This window comes from Emys orbicularis, chromosome 9 (assembly GCF_028017835.1).
Source record: "Emys orbicularis isolate rEmyOrb1 chromosome 9, rEmyOrb1.hap1, whole genome shotgun sequence".
Lineage (NCBI taxonomy): Eukaryota > Metazoa > Chordata > Testudines > Emydidae > Emys > Emys orbicularis.
Window position 1 is genome coordinate 73,656,547 of NC_088691.1, and position 19,813 is coordinate 73,676,359.

Consider the following 19,813-nt stretch of genomic DNA (forward strand, 5'->3'; position numbering starts at 1 on the left):
GACTTGTTAGTTGTGTGAAAAAGAAAAGTAGAGAGAACAAAAATATGCTGGAGATGAAGACCCCAAATGCCTCTTCCTGTTTGGGAGGAAGTTGTACTCTTTAGTGTCACTATATCGGTGTATGGCTGCTGCCAGGCCTTCCTGGCCAAGTATAACTTTCTAACGTGAGACAGGATGACAGCCTTCCTTGTAAAGTTCCCTTATGACCGTAGAAAAGAGCTTGACCACCAGCTGACCTTCCTTAATTATGCTGTTAAGATGGCTTTGTAAGCAGTGATGGATGCCTACGACGCCATGATCAGGTCTTTAGCTACCGTAGTAACCATGCACCGAGCATCATGGCTCTAAGCTCCATTGGACCATCCCTAAAGAGATACAGGTTATGACTGAGGACTTGCTTTTCTTTGGCAGTGCACACTGGTCCTTTGATACATCTGTGAATTTGACAAGATTGAGACCCATGTTGGACCCAGTCTAGAGAACACCACCTTCAAAAGCTGCTGTGCCCTATTCCACGAGGTCTGGTCTTCTGTGACATCTGGTATATCAAAAGGCCAGGCTATCTCATTGCAGAGCATTTTAAAGTGGATCACACAGTGAATTTCCATCTGCTGTCAAGTAGGCAAGCCTCTCCCTTCAAATGGCCAGGCACACTCTACCAGGATACAGGTGGCATTGTCTGCCTGCTTCCAAACACACAAATCTCCAAGATCTACCAGGCAACTATGGGAAGCAGCCCTCTAACTTTTTGTTAAAATATTTTATGCACTTGAATGGTAGCCAGGTTGGATGCCAAATTCAGAAGAGCAATATTTCAATCTGTTTAAATGACAGCTGAAACTCCTTGCTATCACTGTCCAGTGACGATACTGCTTGTCAGTTTCCTACCATGGGATCCACACTGACATGTACATGAAGGAGAGAAAATAGTTGCATACCCTACAAAAACTGTGGTTCGTGAAGCTGTTATAGTCCGTGTGAATTCCACAGTCTGTCCTCCATCACCATTATTTGGAGGCTTTAGCAACATGGGGTTTGACTTGCAAGGGAACTGATGGTAGGTCATGGCTGCCCTGCCTTTAAGATCTCATGTCAGAGCACAAAGAGGCATAGGGCATGTGTGCAGCCCTGATACACTGCTAGTGAAAAGGAAAAAAAATCCAAACTTATGTGTATGAGGTGTATACCCCCTACAGTAGAATCCACACTAACTACAACATTTAGAAGAACTACAGTTACTGTAGAATAAGTAACCATTCTGGTTTTGTATCCAGGTCAAATGTGTTCTCATTGAGATGTAGAGAGGAAGAGCCCAAAGATGTATGTATGTTAATTTTGCAGTGTTGTCCCAAAGTTGATTAGATACATAGCCATTTTTCCCCATACCCTCTGTAAATGATGAACTCTTTGTCCTCACAGAGCTGTAACTGAAACAATTGCTGTTTTTGTTTGTATGAATGAGATTCTACATTAAGTACACTTATTTGGGTGACTACTGCACAAAGTCTATTAACAAATAACAGAACTCCCATGCATCATTTTCAAAATCTGTTTGAAATCAAATGGTATCTCTCGTTGTATCAAACAGCATATAAATATTTTGAGTATTGTTTTATAAACCCTAGCTGTCACTGCAGAGAACTGTTACGCTAGACTGAATCATGAGACATGTATCATGGAAATAAGTAAAGTTCACTCTCGCTGCTCTTCACTACTTTCTGTCATTTAGATCAAACACTTAGATAATGAGAAGAGGTCACTTCCTCAGTCTGGAAAGCACTTAGCACATTGCTAGAGCTGTGCATGTATTAAACAGTAATAACTTGTTTCTCAGTTTTCACTCATAAATATTTCTAGCAGCCTCTCATCCTCCTAAGCCTAGTTAGAACAGGCAACAATGAAGGTTCTAGAGTCCCATATTGCTGGGTATAGTAGTGTTTGGTCATATATTGCATATCAAGACTTGCTTGTCTCATTTTTTGCTAGCTCAGGATGGGGCCCTAAATTACTAGTTGGCTCTAGCAAGATTGACAATAGGTTTCATTAAAGTCAGTGGGAGCAGGAGTGAGCTCTTTACCCAGAAATGTTCCCCTTAACATTAGTATGCCATTGATTTACCTCCATTTTCTGCTAGCATGTCTGATTTTTTTTTTTTTTTTAAATGAGTACGTTCTACATCTTATATAGAGGGATAAATTATATTTTAAAAGTATGTGCACGTTACTTTCCTATGTGCTGTTACTACTTTTGAAATAAAGGATTTCAAAAATATTTACATGTGATATTTTTATTTTTTGCAGGGAAAAGTTCACCTTGAATTAAAACTGAATGAACTGATAACAGATAATGGATCTGTGTGCCAGCAACTAGTAGTACAGTAAGAATATTTATGAATCATTAAAAGGAGCTTGATTTTACTGTTAAAAGAACCAGTAAGGTTGTGTTGTAATTTTCTACACAATGCTGCACCAAAACTTTTTTTAAATGCCTGTGTTGGAATTTGCCTAATTGTAGGGGCAATATGTACACTAGGGAGACTTCACAAAAGTTTTTCAGCATTGCAAACAGATTTTTTTTTTTTTTTAAAGCTGCATGAGTGCCATCCATGTCAGGAGCCCTAATGTAAACTGGGTGTTGGTGTCTAAGCACAATGTCTTCTAATCCTGCTCAAAGCAGGTCTGGTTGACAGGGCTGAAAGTTCCAGTGGCAGCCAGTAGCTAGGACTTCAAACATTGCAACCACTGGCAGAGCTGAACTGATGTTGGCATTGGTGGGAACTTCCCAAAATTTCCCTACTGTACATAACCCAATACTTGTGGTCTGTTTTGGGTACACAGCAACTACACAGCAAACAAACTAAAAAACAACAACAAAAACCCTTGCAAAGGCAAGTCTCCACCTGGGTCAATTGACTAGGGCTTGTGGGGCAAAGAATAGCAGTGTAGGTGTTCAGGCTTGGGGTGGAGCCTTGGCTCTGAAACCTGGCAAGGGAGGAGGGTCTCAGTGCCCAAACATCTAACCTGCTATTTTTAACCTCGCAGTTCAAGCCCTAGTCAGTTGCCTCAGGCACTTTTGAGACTGTGTGGACTTACTTTCAGTTATCTGGGAGGCTCAGCTTTGGTTTAATTTCAAAATGACTTTCTCCTGGCCCAGCATGTCCTTTAGCAGGAGACTACTTAGGTGGGAATAGCAATTTGATTTTCATAGTTTTCTGCTTAGCTGTAACTACTGTTACAGTTTACAGTAGTGCTTCTTCCTCTGTCTCTTGGCTCTCCCAACATAATGAAAAGTAAAACTTGGAATATTGAGTACACAATACGTATTTTAAAAGTTAAAATGAAAACTTTAATGGACAGTGCTGAAGTACATAGCCATGCCAGACGGATTGGGGCAGTAGATGAAAATGGGAGCAAGGTTGGCAGCAAATTTTAGACTTAAATAAGGGGTGTGTATGGTGGGGGAGTGTCTTACATTGTACATCTATTAGATACTTTTGGAATGGCTGTGACCTGACCATCAACTAGTTGGATAAGGGTACAGAGACTTCAGTTTAGCTTCAGGTTATGTCATAAAACAGAATACAGCTTGATAACTCTGGTATAAGTGCTTTTCACTTGTAGATCTCAGTGCTTTACCAAGGAGAGTGCAGGTAAGTATAATCTCCAGAAGGGGACACTGTCCTAAAACGGAAAAGTGAGTTGTCCAAGAACACGCAGCAACTCAGTGGTGAAGTTAAATAGAATCCAGGTCTCCTGACATGTGATCCAGTGCCCTAACTGCTAGATGTCTTTCAATATTGTATACAAAAGACTATAAATTAAAGAATGCTAATATTGCAGTGTCAAGTGCTCAAATTGGAAATGCCAGATTTAGGGTTGCCTTAATCTGGCTCCCTTCAGTGTGTATGCATTATGATGCACTTGTTCAGCATCCATAGTAGGTTTCTTTAAAGCCAAGGATAGAACTCAGCTATCTCAGGTCCCAGTCTAGTGCCTTAAACACAAGAGAACCTTCTTTTCCTACTTGCAACCCTCCACCTCATTCACTGAGCATGTTATGCAAAATCAGAAGTGTTATGTGATGATGTAACTAAAGAATGTGGTGCTTGGATAAAAATGATGGGGCTGGATTAAGGTTGCACATATAACCATAATACTGGATTTTCCTAGCTTTTGATTGCAAAGTCAAGCAACTTTACATAATATTTTTCTATGTCCCAAGAACACTAATCTCCTAGATTTTTAAAAGAGCAAACTGAAAAAACAAATTCCATCATGTGGAACCACATTAACCCTTGCATGTGTCACTAGCAAGTTTGGAACCCACCACCTTTAAATACACAGCACACACTTCTAAAGAGCTAATGGAGTAATTGGCAGCAGAGAACTATTAGTCTCTGTTAGAACCAGCCCCTAGTCCCAACAGGCATTACTTTTTGCAAGTAGCTTAAATAGCTAGTTGCTAAGTACCAAGAGAATGTTGAAAGTTGGGAGTGCCTGCTTTGTCTTGCTCTGCAGAGCAATGTGGTCTAGTGTTTAGTTAGGCAGCACAGCAAGGGCATAAATTTGGTACACACATTCTGAAAGGCAGTGTGGCTGGGCTGGGCTATGCTCAAGCTTTGTTAGAAGTAACTTTGTACAATGTCCATTAGCTATTCTTTATTCTACAAGTAAGGTATCTCCTAAGGGCTGGTCTACACTGGGAATTTACATCGGCATAGCTACATCTCTCAGGAGTGTGAAAAATCCAGTGTTTCAGTGTAGACATACCCTAACATAAGGGTTTAAGACCTTGCTTAATTGTAACAGCTGTGAAGTGCACAGAATTAACACTAGTTGGTATAAGAACTGACACTAGGATTTATGATGGTTTCCTGGCTCCCAACTCAATGCACCTTTGACTTAAAGGGAAGAATAACTGTGACTGATGTTGTTTCATCTCCCCACCTAAAGCTCTAACTCTCACTCTTGTAGTGGGACTGGAGCATGCTCAGCGGAATTGGCATGTTCTGAAATTTTAGCAATAGGTCTCTGACAAACAATGAGCATATGCAGATTGCCATTTCCAGAGACATAACTGCCAAATGTGGATGGATTATCATGACAGCAAAAGATACCTTTGTCACCAGGACTGTCTATATGCTAAACTTACATTTCTGCTCCAAAGCACAGAGGCACTGTGTTCTTCACCGAAATTGATGGAAATTTTAATATAGATAAAAATAGCTTTGCAAAACCGAATTCTTCAAAATAGCTGGATGGTTTTCACTGAAATTTTTAGAAAAGAAAGCTTTGCCTGGGGCAGAGAGCAAGCATGAAAAACTTCCACCAAACAGTTTAACAAAGTTATAAGCAATTGAAAAATGGCTTTATAAGGGGAAGTATTAAGCAGTCTTATCTTGAGCTGTCGCTATTAGCTCTGATTAGAATAATGCTAAGTAATTTAGAAAACGTATTTGCAAAGGAGAATACAAGTGCACAGTTTAAAGGTGTTTCTCTTACAAAGGATCAAAATTCAATATGCATCTGGTGGTTGTTTCCCAGTTCATTATTTCCTCCCCAGCACTACTTATTGCTTTTGAAGATACATTTAATATAGTCAGCTATAACTGAGCTTTCTGCAGGTAAAGCTGTGCAAAAAATCATATATTTTGGCTCTTATTAAAATCAAGATTGCATGGAATTGAGGGTTTACCTAAAAACCAAAAGATCCTAGTGAAATGTCTTCATGAAAATAGCAACTTTTTTGTCTTTCACCTTGTTTTCCTTTTGTCTTTTGGAGATATAAAAGGCTATAAATTCTTCTGTTTGCTTCTGGGAGCCAGTTTGACTTTTTTGGGAAGGATGGTGGAGGTACAGGATCAGTCACTTTTAAACACATTTTTGGGAAGTAGATTTGTGTCAAAGTACTCTTGTGACTCATCTCTTGTCCCTCTATCCTTAGTAGGTTTCAAGGGAACCGGAAGCCTACTTCTGCATTTCAATCCTTCAGAACTGCAGGAGGAGGAACAGAATGCTTTCTTTCTGTCCATTGCTAGATCTTTCCACTTAATCCTTTTTAGCGGCTGAGAGTTGGTGGTACTTTGGTTTTGGTATGAACGCTTTACTTGTCTCTGAATTCAGACATCCAGACTTATCAAGTGCTGAATATGTAGTATGTACATTTTTTAGCTCTGTGTGTCCAGATGTGGAACTTCTAAAGGATGGAATCTTAACATTTTGAAATCCCTGTTCTTTCAGATTTCAAATCTTAACATTTTTTTAGATTTCCACTTTATTTAACTATTGGATGTGGAAAGTGCAGGATGCTTTCTGGGATTTGAGGCTCTTTTGGATATTGTCACTTGACTCAATTCATGGTAGATGCTCTTGTTTTGTTTAATCTGCATAAAGGAGCTGTGATATCCTGTGAATGCACAAATAGTAAATTCGTAATGCTAACCAACTACATAAAATTGTGGAAGTAGGCTACTGTGTGTTTGCAGTGACTTTTTGTATATCTTGCTATCCTGTTACGCATACCATTTAGAAATAGGCACTGGGTTTGGGACATGTAAGTGGCCAGGGGTGTGCTCAGGAATTTTAATTTTGACCCCTTTTTTTGGGGGTGGGAGGGAGCACAGAAGCTCACTGCCTCCCCTGGTCCCAGGAGGAGCTCAATCTTCCCTCGCTCCACCCAGCCCCGGGCAGGAGCTTGATCTTCCCTGCCTCCATGGCCCCGGGGCTGGAGAAGTTCTGTGCCCCTGACCACTATTTGGGGGGGGGGGGAAGCTGCCCCTGCTTGCGCCTCCCCACCCCTCCGCGCACACCCCTGAGTAAGCCTTTTAAAACTGGGAGCTGTAGTTGTAAGTCACATTCTTGTTCCTACTTATATGTTCTCTCTGAAATTGCATATAAGGCTGCTTGCCTTTCGTGCAGGAGAGCGGGTCAAGAGACCGAGAATTGTGGAAGGACCTGGGAGGAGCAATCTCCGTTCAGATCAAGTGGAAGGCCTGAGATGGAGAAGTCTGTAGAGAGCAAGATTTGGATGGAGGAAAAGCCTCAGCAGGGAGGGCTGTAAGGACTGTGAAGCCCTGGAGACAAAGGCTAAGACAAAACACTGAGGGGCAATAAGACTAATTGAATTGCTTTTTTAAATTCTTAGTTTCTAATATAATAAAGAACAAAAGAAGTGGAACTATGCCATCTGAATTTGGCTGACCAGTTCAGTTGGTGCAGGAGCTAGAAAAGGAATTTAGCTGACTCTTCCATTGCACTGTTGATAGGAGCAAAATTAGTAACAACTTATTTTTGTCCCAAAAGTAATCGAGTCAGACTGGGAATACATCAATGGTTTCTTTTTAGGTTAAAAGAGTCTAGGTGTAGGGTACTGCAGCTTGCTTTAACTACACATACTCATAAGTTAAACACACTGGCTGACAGTCTGATCAGTGATGTCTTGCTGCCCCTTTTTCAGTGTCCCCTATTGGAATATGTACAAGTGCCATATGAGGGAGAACTAGAACAGCTTCCCTCACGTGGATTCAGCAAAAAAACAAAAGCTGAATGTTTGGAATTTCCTAACATTTTGTAGTTTCTCTCCAACCCTAACTTTGCACAGTCAGTTTTTGCACTTAGCATGCACAGATATACAAATTAACAGTACTTAACTATTTTAAGATGTTTTTACAGTTAAAATTTTGTTTTATTTTGACTTCATGATGGGGGGGGGGAAGTTGCTTTAGAAAGTTACTATTGCAGAGTGCAGTTGTCAATAGGAAGTGGGTTACTGCACTGTACCTTCTTTTCGGATGTCTTTGAGAGGGAAATGATCTAAAGGAAATTAGGGTTCTCTCGTGGTCGCTGTAGTCATCCAGTGACTGATGTGGTAGAAACGTGTGCGTTAATCAGTCCAGTGTTACGTCAGCATTTTTTTGTCTTCATCTGAGATTATGAAATGGGGGAGGGAGAAGTACCTTTAAAACTTGACACATTTGTTAATGCTCTGCAACCTGCTGGTAGTCTCAGAGTAACAAATGCATTTTTATGTTCTATGCATAATATATATTTTTATGTACTAAACATACACCTATATATCTACACATAAAACAATAATTGATTCTCTGAGATTGTAGAATTTATGGAAGAGCCTAGAAGATTACCTTTTTATTTATTTGTGTGGAGGCGCTTTAAGTTTCTTATTTTAAAGGGATACAATCAACTTGAAAATATCATGTAACAAAAGCAGAAAATTCACATGGACAACTATCTTCTCTTATTACTGTAACTGAAAAATTAAAGGGCGATGTTTGAAGTTTGTTTACTTTGTGCATTTTCACAGCATTCTGTATATAGTCAGTAGCACTATTTTTGTTCTTGGCTTATGTCCTTCAATGGGCCCTGTTCTGGCAAAACAACCCTTTACTTTTTAAAAGTTTGACAGTTTCCCTAACTTCCGGAACAGATGAAGTTTTGAGAGCATAGTAAGCAGCTTACAAAAAGACAGCAATGGGAAACACCACTCCTATCCATAGATCTAGTTCTAGCTAAAAATGTAATAGGAAACTTTGACCCTTAATTTTTTTTTTTTGAAGTAACTACAAACTTCTTATATGTGAAGAGGAGTAATGTGGTTTTCCCAGCTCTTCATGCCTGTGAATATGAACTATGTCAATTTATCATTAGATGCCAGTCAGTCCTTTTTTTTTTTTTTTTTTTTTAGGATGATGTATGTAATAACTTGGGGAAGGAGGAGGTAGCTTGGCCAATTGCTGATCAAGATGTAGTATGAAGATGCCCTGGCATAATTAGCAGAGGGCCAGGTAATTCCCCTCTAACCACTAGCTAGTTAGGGGTATCTTAAAATTAACAGGGAAGGGGCAGAATTTGGATCACGGGCTTACTGGCCTTGGTTGGATGCAGGGTTGATAGACGATTCCTAAAAATTACTTTCAGCATAAACCCTCTGACAAACTTTCAATTGTAGCTTTCATTTTTGTTTTGAATGAATGTTGCCTTCACAGTGAAATAGGCTCAAAATAGTCTCAAGTTAAAGGTGGCAAGTGTGTCCGACAGACATCCAAATATCTAATAGCATTCTTAAAGTATGCAGTGAGGGTAAACAGAGAGGAGGAGCCCTGTACAGAGGAGATATTCTAGACCTTCAATTACGAACAAACCATCCTTTTCAAAAGTTCCTCTTGTACAGATTTTGTGCACATGAATGCAATCCTTGTGCACATATGCATCTGAACAGATCGAATTCCTGAGGGGTAAGGCTCTACAAATTCTCAACCCAATGCTATGCCTCCTTTCCAGATCACTAGGTAGGGTTACAGAAGTAGTCAGAAAGGGCTGTACAGTGAAGTTCTGCAGCCACCCCGAGCCTCGGTAGCTGACTTAATCTCCTTTCCTGCATCCAGGACCTGGTAAACAATAGACTAGTTTCCATTTGTTGATTTATAATTATTGAATTAAGGCTATTGAGTGTAGTTCAGTGGATAAGGTATTGGACTGGGAGCAAAACGACCTGAGTTATTTGTTTTGTTCCATTTTTTTCCACTGCTTTGCTGTGTGATCTTGAGTGCGTGGTCTAACTAGATACAACTGAGGAAAAAGGGATACTCTTGAACAGAAACTGATTCCTTCCTAGATTGGGGCAGGAATCAACAAACTTGGAATAGGCTAAAATTTTTGGCTCAAGTTTTATTTATTGTGTGGACTGGGGGTGGGTGGTGGGGAATCCAAGCCAGGTCTCCAAAATTCTTTAAATTCTGGAATTTAGGAACAGGCTAGTCTGACCCCAGATCTGAAGGCATACAACTACAGAAAGCATTAATAAACTACCTCCCCCATAATAGGGGTGAACAAGCTGTGGTAGGTATCTTCTATATCTGATACCATGTAATTAATTCTCCAGAAATACACCAAATGACCCCTTGGAACTCAGGTGCATGTTGGACCACCTCCCTAAACACCATCAGTTTTGCTACACATCCTTCCTTAAAGCTGCATTCCTGATGGCAGCCTCTTTTTGTCAAACAAAATTTTAGATCAGACAGCACTTTCTGTATAGTCAGTATTGTATACTCCTCACTAATAAAGTGGGGTATTCCAACATTGGCTCTCATTCTGGAAGTTTTAATTGTCTTTCTTGCAACTCATTAAGTAGCCCTTCCCTCATTGTGCATTGACTCAAAATACTTGAAAAGAAAGACAGTAGACATGGTAGTCACAGAGTGACTAAAAACATAATAGTCTTATAGAGTGTCTGTAAAACAGCTCTGAGCACTAAAAGGTAACAAAGCATGAGTAGATGAGTGATTGGAAGTTTTATCAAAATATCCTACCAGTTGAAAGGTCTGAAACTTTCAGATAAAACTAAAGTTCACTGGACCAGAAAAGTAGCAGGTTCATGGCCTGATAGAAAATATTTATCATATGATGAAATCTACAAGGTGGAGACTAAACTGTTCATCTGTTAGTCAGACGCTACAAATCATATGGCTAGGCATCTCTGGATGCCTAGCAGGAGAAAACTTCACACTGATACCTGGGTGACCATAGCTGAATACTGCAGTCTGTAAATCCATTTGTTAAAGGTCAACATTTGGGATTTCACAGCTATAAAATTCCCACTATAAGGAATGACGAACCTGGATATGAAAGAGTAAAACTTTGATAGCCATTTCTATTTCCTGAGTATCTAGACTTGACATTCCAGCTATCCCTGTCATAAAGTTCAAAATGTCATTGAACCAGAATTACACGTGTTTGGTTTTTTTCATTTGTTTTGTTTTTATACACACTCCCTGTCAACTGGCAAATGCAGGGGAAATGTATTTGTTACCTTTAAGAATTTTGAAATAAAGGCTGAAGTATTTTCAGCTTTGGAAGCAGTCTTCCTGAGACGTTTTCCAGAACAAAGGAAATGGCACAGGCCACACTCTCCCCTCTAAGGGTAGCTGTGGCATGAGTTCAGCCAGCCTTGTTTCAAGCTTGGTCCTTTCAGAACACATTCTAGAGTTTGTTCCCCAAAAGGATCATGTGACTAAACTGAGAACAAGCCATGCTGGGAAGTGATGATGGTAGGGTGGGATTTGATTGTGTCAGATGAATCGTGACAGGAGTACAGTATATGAGGCAAACCTGCAAGCTCAATTAAGAACAGGCCTTTGTAGAGCTGGAAGTGCAGACATAAACCCATGCTCATTTTATTTCCCTAATTGAAGAAGGGATGTTTTTTTCTGGGTGCAGCAAGGAAATAGTGATTCCTGTGTTAGGCATTTCATTTTTTTTTTTTTTTTTTTTTTTTTGGTGGGGGGAATGGTGGGGGGTAATCCTCGGGTTAAGACCATACATTCACCTAATATTTTATATTATCATAGGCCTCCCACTTGCAGTGGAGGCATGGGACTGACACTTGAAAGGGGTGCACGGTGTGGGGGGCAGGGGGCTAGAAAAGGGTCTCAAATGGGGCAACCTACCTAAACACTCTGTTAGCTCAAGTGGCTGAGGTCTGTGCAATGGATCTAAAGGTTCCCAGAGTTTCTGGAGTAATGTTGAAGTCAGTGGAGCTGCATCTATCTTTGGCATTTGGTCTGTTGATTGTTTGATTGTTCTCTGTGTAAAGGGTGTGTGGCTGGGCTGTGAGCCCCTGGGTAGGCAGATGAGACATCTGTTTGTTCATGTCGTGGAAGGCCCATGTGGCTGTGGTCTGACGACCTTTGATTAGCCCCACTGTTTGAAGTCAGAGTGGTTAATTTCTCCCTGGTAGTGAGGGGGTAGAGCTGAGCAGGGAAGCTTAGAATAAAAGTCATTTGCTTGGTGAACCTGTGAGCAGCAAACAGGTGAATTTTGAAGGGGTTTGGAGAGGGACTAAAAGAGGTTTTCCTTCTTAGTACAGTTCTACATTCGGTATTGTGATAGCTAGTGATGGATCAGTGGTTGTGACCTGCAGTGGATGGGCCATGTTTTCTTTCCTGTCTGATGCCAGAAGGAACTCCCTGAGTATGAAGTGCAATTTGGTGGCTGTGCTGGAAGAAAAGATTCTTGGAATGGAAGGACAAGTATAGACCCTATGCGGCATCAGAGAGGGCTTCTTGGACAACCAGATTCAGGAAGCTTCATTACCCCAGATTCAAGAAAGAAAGGAAGTGGCCACCAAGGAATGGGAGGGGGGAGGAAAATCAGAGGCGTGGCAGCTTGTAACCACCAGAGGCAAGAGGACAAGCCGGTTTTCTATGCTACTGGAGGCAGACCAGGATGGGCAGGCTGTGAGCATCAGAGAGGAGAGAATCATGAGGAATTCCACACAGATAGAAGTTCCCGATTGATACAGGGTCCTTTAGCATGGAAACTGCAAAAGATCTCTCTGAAGATCCATCTGGTTGAATGGACTGGAGAGGTGTATGGGACACACCTGTGGATGGCTGCTCAGCCCAACCCATAAGAAAATCAAGCATACCCACAAAGAGGACTTAAACTATCCAAAGAAGATAAATGATCCTTTTCAGGGATTCTATGCTAAGAAGAAAGGAAAGAACGTTCTTCAAGGGACAAGCAGACAACAGGACAATGTGCTGTCATCCTGGAACCAAGGTGTGAGATGTCACTTTAAGATTGTATGGGCTTCTGAAGTTTATAGGCAAGGATCCACTGGTGATGGTACATACCTGCTCTAATGACATTGCATCGTGTGATGTCTCGCAAATTGGAGATGATTTCAGGAACTTGGTAGGGTGCTGAAGAACAGTGTCTGAGTGATCTCCTTGGAGATCCTTCCTATCCTGTGAAAGAATGAAGGCAGAAGATCTGGAAGTGAATCCCTGGCTTGATATCTGATGTAAAGTAGAGGGTTTTGGTGTGGAACATTGGTCCACCTGCTAGGAGAGTGGAGGGTGTACAGTTAGATGGCTGCCATTTCTGTAGAAAGGGAGCCAAACTTCCCAGAAACAGGCTGGCCAGAGAAGTGAGCAGTGCATTAAGCTAATAACAAAAGGGGAAGGTAAAAATGGGAACAAATGAGCACTCATTTAGCTGAAAATCATGATGTTGGGAACAAAGTTAATCAAGGAACCAAAGTGTGCAAGGAGAATTAATTCTTTAATTGTCTTTACACCAGTGCTAGGAGTCTGGGTAACAAACAGGGGGAATTGGAATTGCTCATTTATAATAATAAATTCAGTCTAGTTGGTATTACTGAAATCTGGTGGAATGAGTCACATGAGTGGGATGTTAAAGTCAATGGGTATATTCTACTTAGGAAAGATCGAGTGGTCAAAAGGGGAGGATGAATAGCACTGTCAAAAATATTACCTGTTTGAGTAACTGACAACTTGGAAGAAAATGGTCTTGCATGCTTATGGATCAGTGTTCTAACATAAGCACAAGATGAGGAACTAGTTAATGTCTGCTACAGATACCAAATCACACTAGGAAGCAGGATGGCAAATAACGGAATGGCTGATAGGGGACTCGATTAGTAAAGAATTAAAGGAGGGTAATTTGGTATCTTGTTTTGATGAGATTGCAAGTTTTGCTGATAAAGGTAATAGTGTTGATTTGATATACTTGGATATCTTGGTATTTTTTGTTTTGTTTTGTGTTTTTTTTTTTTTTTTTTTTTTTTTTTTTAAGAAAAACAAACCAAGACCTACAAATGATAAAAAATTAACATGGCACACATTAAATGGATCAAAAACTGGCAGTCAGATCTCAAAATGTAGCAGTAAAGGAGGTATTCTTGTCAAGCAGGTGTTTTTCTAGTGAGGTTCTACAGAGATGGATTCTTGGCCCAATGCTATGTAGCCTTCCCCACCCCCCAAATGATGTGGAAGAAAACACAAAATCGTCACTGAAGTTTTTGGATGACCCAAAGATAGGGGAAGTGGTAAATAATGAAGTGTACAGAGCGATCTGGATGAGTCGGTAAGCTGCGGGAAAGAAAACAATATACATTTTAATACAGCTGAATAAGAAGCTATATATCAAGGATCAAACTGAAGGCTGTACTTATAGGATGCAGTACTCTATCCTGGGAGCAAGTGACTCTGAAAAAGACTTGAGGATTGTGGTGGATAATTAGCTGAGCAGAAGCTCCTAGTGTGATTCTGTGATCAAAAGGTCTAATGCAGTCCTTAGGTATATAAAAGGGAATATTGATTAGGAATAGGGAGGTTATTTTACCTCTGTACTTGGCACTGGTGTGATCACTAATGGAATACTGTATTCAGTTTTGGTGTCCATGCTTCCAGAAGGATGTTGATAAATTGCAGAGGATTCAGAGAAGAGCCAGGAGAATAATTTAAAGGACTGAAAAGCATGCCTTATAGTGATAGACTTAAGGCGCTTAACCTATTTTTCTTAACAAAGAGAAGATTAAGGGGTGTGTTGATCATGCTCAGAGTACCTACATGGGGAACAAAATATTGATAATGGGATCTTCACTCTAGTAGACAAAAATATAACACGAGTCTGTGGCTGGAAGTTGAAGCTAGACAAATTCAGACTGGTATTTTAAGTGAGGATAATTTACCATTGGCTCAATTTACCAAGGTTTGTGGTGGATTCTCGATCACTGGGAATTTTTAAACCAAGATTATTTTTTTTCTAAAAGATATCCTCTAGTTCAAACATGAATTAAATCAGAAGGTCAAAATGATCACAGTGGTCCCTTTTGTGCTTATAATCTATGGATCATGACAAGTTGAGGATCTGGCCCAATGTCTTTGGGATCGCCTGCTGAAATATACCACCACATATTGCAGGTTTGTGCCTTTGAAGACTTAAGGGTAGATTGTGTTTTACTGTCCTAGAAATAGTTTGACTTCTTCGAGGTAAACAGATTTCTCTCATCTGGCCATTAGAGTAGATGCATATAAACCATGTTACAAATGTATTTAAAATGTTTGGACATGCACTTTAAAACATGAATCCAGCACAATTTGACCCTACTGGATTGATCAACCAACCCAAGTTAGTAACTAGCTTAGGTGGAACAAGGTTTAAACCCCATTCAGATGGCTTCTGAACACTGCTGCTGGCCCAGTGTAGATGAGGTCTACTGGCAAGTCTTCTTGTCCTTCTTAAGTCAAATTAACAAGTAAATCTAGTCTTCTCATTCACAGTAACTTTCTGTGTATCATTTCTAAGTTGTTGGGTTTTATTTACCCTAAACACATGACTGGTATTTGACTACTTCATGGTATCTAATCGCCCCCAAGGGTCCTTAAGACCCACTAACCTGCTTCAGACTAATTGTACACCTGACTGTCATCTAGCATTAAGTTATGCCTAGAAAACTGGATTGGATAGTCTGGTGGTGGAGTCCACTTGTTGTATGTGGTGTGGATATATAGTACAACCATGTGGAATCCAATATGCTTCAGATCTATTAATCGTTGCTGTGCTGAAACAATGTACTGGCTCACGATAACTCTTTATTGGTTTGATTTGAAGTGTCTTCTTTGCTTTAAAAGGACAGAATAATTTTTCAGCTGGTCAAATTGTTAATGATACATTGATTCACTAACTCTTTGTTTCTCTTTTCATTTTAGCATAAAGGAATGCCATGGGTTGCCTCTTGTAAATGGACAGAATTGTGACCCTTATGCAACGGTGTCTCTTATGGGTCCTTCTAGGTAACATTTGTTGAATTATATTGCAAATTCAGTATTTCTAAATGCTGTTCTAAATTAGGAAAGAGATAGCTATGTCCTCTGAACCAAAGAATTCAAATATATAGTTGTTAAATAATTAATTGGATGGATGGATTTTAGTGTTGAAGAGAATAATCTTTATTTTCCCCCAACAGTTTCTTACGATGTAGTGTACGTGTTCTACACAAACTTCTGTTAGTATAGAAACAGCACTGAACGATATATAGGTACATAGTCTCATGTAACAAAACTTTTTCTCTGTTAATTTTGCTTACACTGAAAATCTCTTTACAGGCTAAGGTTGTCCATGGTATAAGAACATATGCTATGTATGTTATAAGTCATGTACCTTTGTGTCTGTTAAGACCATATAAAACCTATTTAAAAGCAAAAAATAGTAGTTTTCATATTTGCTGTGTTTCTCACTGAGCACTGTGTTGAGCAGGAATTGCTAGATGGGATGAGAAATAAATAGAATGCTTATTTACATAAAGTATTTTTAGTGATTTATTTTTAGTGATTTTTTTCTATCAGTCTGCCTTAGTTTAGAATTAGCAAGGGCTTTTTATTTTTTATTTTTTTTAAGGTAATACTTAGTATCTGAGCAGTTCTTGAAAGTGACATGTTCTGTCTCTGGGAAGAAAGGAGGCAATATTATGTGGTTATAATAACCATGTACACCACCACTTAAAATAGAAAACAGGAGTGGAGCAAGAGGAGGGGATGGAGAAGGAACACTGAGCATTTCATTTGTGGAGGCAGATGCACAAATATGCTGTTTTCAGGAGTGAAAATTGTTCCAATCCATTCTATCCATTCCAAATTTTAATCCAGCGTGGATAAAAATCAGTTATTTAAAAAAATAAATAAATAAATCAGATTTTTTTTTTTAATTTAAATCTGATTTTTTTGATAATTTTTTTCCCTCAAAAAGCATTTTATCTAAAGATAGATACATTATAGCTCAAAGATATCTCATCATGGAATAGGAATTATTAATTCTATAGTATGAGACACTATATTCATGTAATGTTTTGTAAATGAGTTCCAATAGTTCATTAGGGACCCAATCTTATGGGGTTCCATAGGCTTCTGTATAGATTATTTAGGTTAATCTTTCTAGTTACCCAATGGGACTCAATGCTCAGTCTAGAGGATACAATCAGAGATGCTTAGTTTCGCAGTTCTCAAACTGCGGATTTGTGTCTCCAGAGGTAACATGCTTGTTAACAGCAAAAATGTTTTAAAATAAATAATACACAGAGGTGAGAAATAACAGACCTCAACTCTATGTGTACACAAATTTGCAGAGGGACAAGAGTCAATCCCTTACCTCTCTCTAAAAGTGCAAAGTTTCAAAAAGTTCAACAAATAGAAGATTGTTGGGGACGGAATAGATCTGGACAGGAGAAGAAGTCTGGAGATAAATGTGAGACTCGAGGGACATATGCTTGTTTTGTTAAAATATTATGTTTGCTGTTGAAGAAAAAAATCCAGAATACTTAACGTTGTTGTTTTAGTTAAATAAAACAATTTAAATGTCTGTCTGGTGATGTTCTCTTCCTAATACAACATGGCAAGAAAATCCTCCCAAATATTAATGATTAACCTGTTGAATTGGAGATAGTTCACCTCCCAATGACTTCATAAATATCTGCTTCAGTTACCTTTGATAAATGAAATAACCAAACAATCATTCATTTTCTGATGTAGCTGTAAAACTAATCTGAAAAGTTTTCAGAATAATTCACTGTTTAAAAAAGTATAGTGTGTACTTCTAAAAATGAAACCTACATCTACCTCTGAGTTGTGAAGAATATGTTTTAAGGTTATAAAAACCAACAAGAATGCACTTTTATGTAGAAAGCCATGATTAAATCGAGTCTTCCTAACTAGTGATTTAAATCAAATCCACCCTGTTTTAATCTGCATCAACCTCTATCCATTTCATGTTGCACTTGTTTGTGAACTAAAATATAAATGGTAAACTAAATATGACCACCTCCCAGGTGCACGTGTATATGTAAATAGGTACAGCTTTTGAAGATCACCATTTAGCTTTTCAAACCATGCTGTGAATGTGTATTAACTTTTTCTCTTCAATATTTTTCCATTATATCAAGTGACATCTTAAATGACCTCAATACTTACATAATCACCCAGTATATCTACAGATCTCAAAGGTATTTAGGGACCTATCTTCCATTGAAATTAATGGGAGTTAGGCACCTAAATATGTTTGAGGTTCTGGGCCTGAGAGTTAAATGGATGGCCCTTTCTTGACAATAGAATGTTTTAATAATTGTGTGTTTAAATTCTATATGGTAAAACTGTACCACATTGAAACAGGAATGACCAAAAGAAGACAAAAGTAAAGAAGAAAACGAGCAATCCACAGTTTAATGAAACATTTTATTTTGAGGTAACTAACTTCTCTTAATTTAAACTGTTGTTTGTTTGTTTGTTTGTTTGTTTGTTTGTTTGTTTGTTTGTTTGTTTGTTTGTTTGTTTGTTTGTTTGTTTGTTTGTTTGTTTGTTTGTTTGTTTGTTTGTTTGTTTGTTTGTTTGTTTGTTTGTTTGTTTGTTTGTTTGTTTGTTTGTTTGTTTGCCACAAGAGGGTCTCTTGAAGTAAATGCAAGTACCCATTCGGGTACTTCCACCTTTTCATGTTCTCTGTATGTATAAATATCTTCTGTCTGTGTGTTCCATTCTATGCATCTGATGAAGTGAGCTGTAGCCCACGAAAGCTTATGCTGAAACAAATTTGTTAGTCTCTATGGTGCCACAAGTACCCCTGTTCTTTATTTGTAACAGGCTGAAAGACCACAGCAATCCCATTCAACTACTACCTAGTGAGAGGTGTTAGTTTCATAGTCACAAATGTAAGGGCTATTTATTGCCCTTGATTGGCTGCCATCAGTTGCAGTTCTGATATGGACTGAAGTATGAATATATATGTGGCTCTTAATTTGAACATCTTTCAGAGCACTTAGTAAAAAATATCAGGTTTTGGCTGTGTATAGTCAGTACAGTAATTTAACAGGGCGATCAGTGATTTTTAAGTCATTCTCTAGGTAGAATAAGTGAATGCTTTAACTTTTTGCTGCTTAAGCCTTGGGATCAAATCCTGTCTCCAAAAACAAATGACGTTAAGTTTTGTACCTAGCCTCATCTCCTTTGTCTTCGTCAGAAGATCAATATACTTCTTGGCATTCTGTTAGAGAGTCCTGGGCTTGGAATATCCGTATTGAGGTGCATCACTGGTGGTGTGTGGGTTATTTTATGCAGTCCTTGGTGAAATAGACTGAAACTGCGTATTGCTTTAATGCATTGCAATGTGCAAAATAGAATTCTGGCTCTAGCGAGTCTTTAGGTAGAATGGTGCTTTTCTGTAAACAAAATGAGTTACTGTAGGACAAATCCTGACACTAGCTACGCACAAGTCTGGAAGCCCCTGAAGGCAACAGAGCTGGTAAATACCATGCTTGGGAGCAGGAATCTGTTATGACTTCCTCTGCGCTCTCACAGTTTTGGGGTGAGCTAAAGCATGGAAACTGGTGGATATTCCTCCTCTGACCACTGCAGAACTCTCATGCCAAGCTTGGCTTACTTTAGCTTTGGTGGAGGGGGCCAAAATTTGGCCCTTTAAGATGGTTCCACTACCTTTGTTTTCCATTTTGTGTTCTGCTTTTCATTTTATATTGTGAAAAATAAAATAGCCAGTAAAATATATATCCCTTATTTTCAAGTTATCAAGCTATATGAAAGTATTGAACTTTTTAAAATCAATACTGTGACAGTAATATGTAATTTAATGCTTTGCATATAGGTTCTGATCCTGTGAGAACTCTGCTTTTGAAACTCCCATTGATTTCAATAAGAAATGGATGATTGGAGTGCTTGCAGAATCAGGCCTATAGTTTTGTTTTGGCTCTCATGTTCTACCTTATGAAATCCCAGATTACATTTTTCTGTGAATTAAGATGTTGGAACAAAGTGGTTACAAAGCAATTACATAATTTTATGGCTTAGACTCATGTAATCTACACAGTATCCTATCTGGGAATGCAATAAATTGAGCACAAAATTAATCTGGAAGTGAAGAGATTCTAAAAGATGCAGTTACAATTGTGTGATGTGGGGGAGGGAACGGTGGGATTTTTGTGGTTGTCTCCT

At 39.0% G+C, this 19,813-nt stretch overlaps 1 protein-coding gene across 2 annotated transcripts in view; it reads left to right on the forward strand.

The window, feature by feature from the left end:
- The window catches only part of RASA2 (RAS p21 protein activator 2), a 99,924-nt gene that overhangs the window by 41,675 nt on the left and 38,436 nt on the right, over positions 1-19,813 (forward strand). For both annotated transcript variants that reach the window (XM_065410634.1, XM_065410635.1), the window contains exons 5-7: positions 2,301-2,377; positions 15,536-15,619; positions 17,987-18,059. In XM_065410634.1, coding sequence (XP_065266706.1) covers positions 2,301-2,377; positions 15,536-15,619; positions 17,987-18,059 — 234 coding nt within the window. The remainder of the gene's footprint in view (positions 1-2,300; positions 2,378-15,535; positions 15,620-17,986; positions 18,060-19,813) is intronic.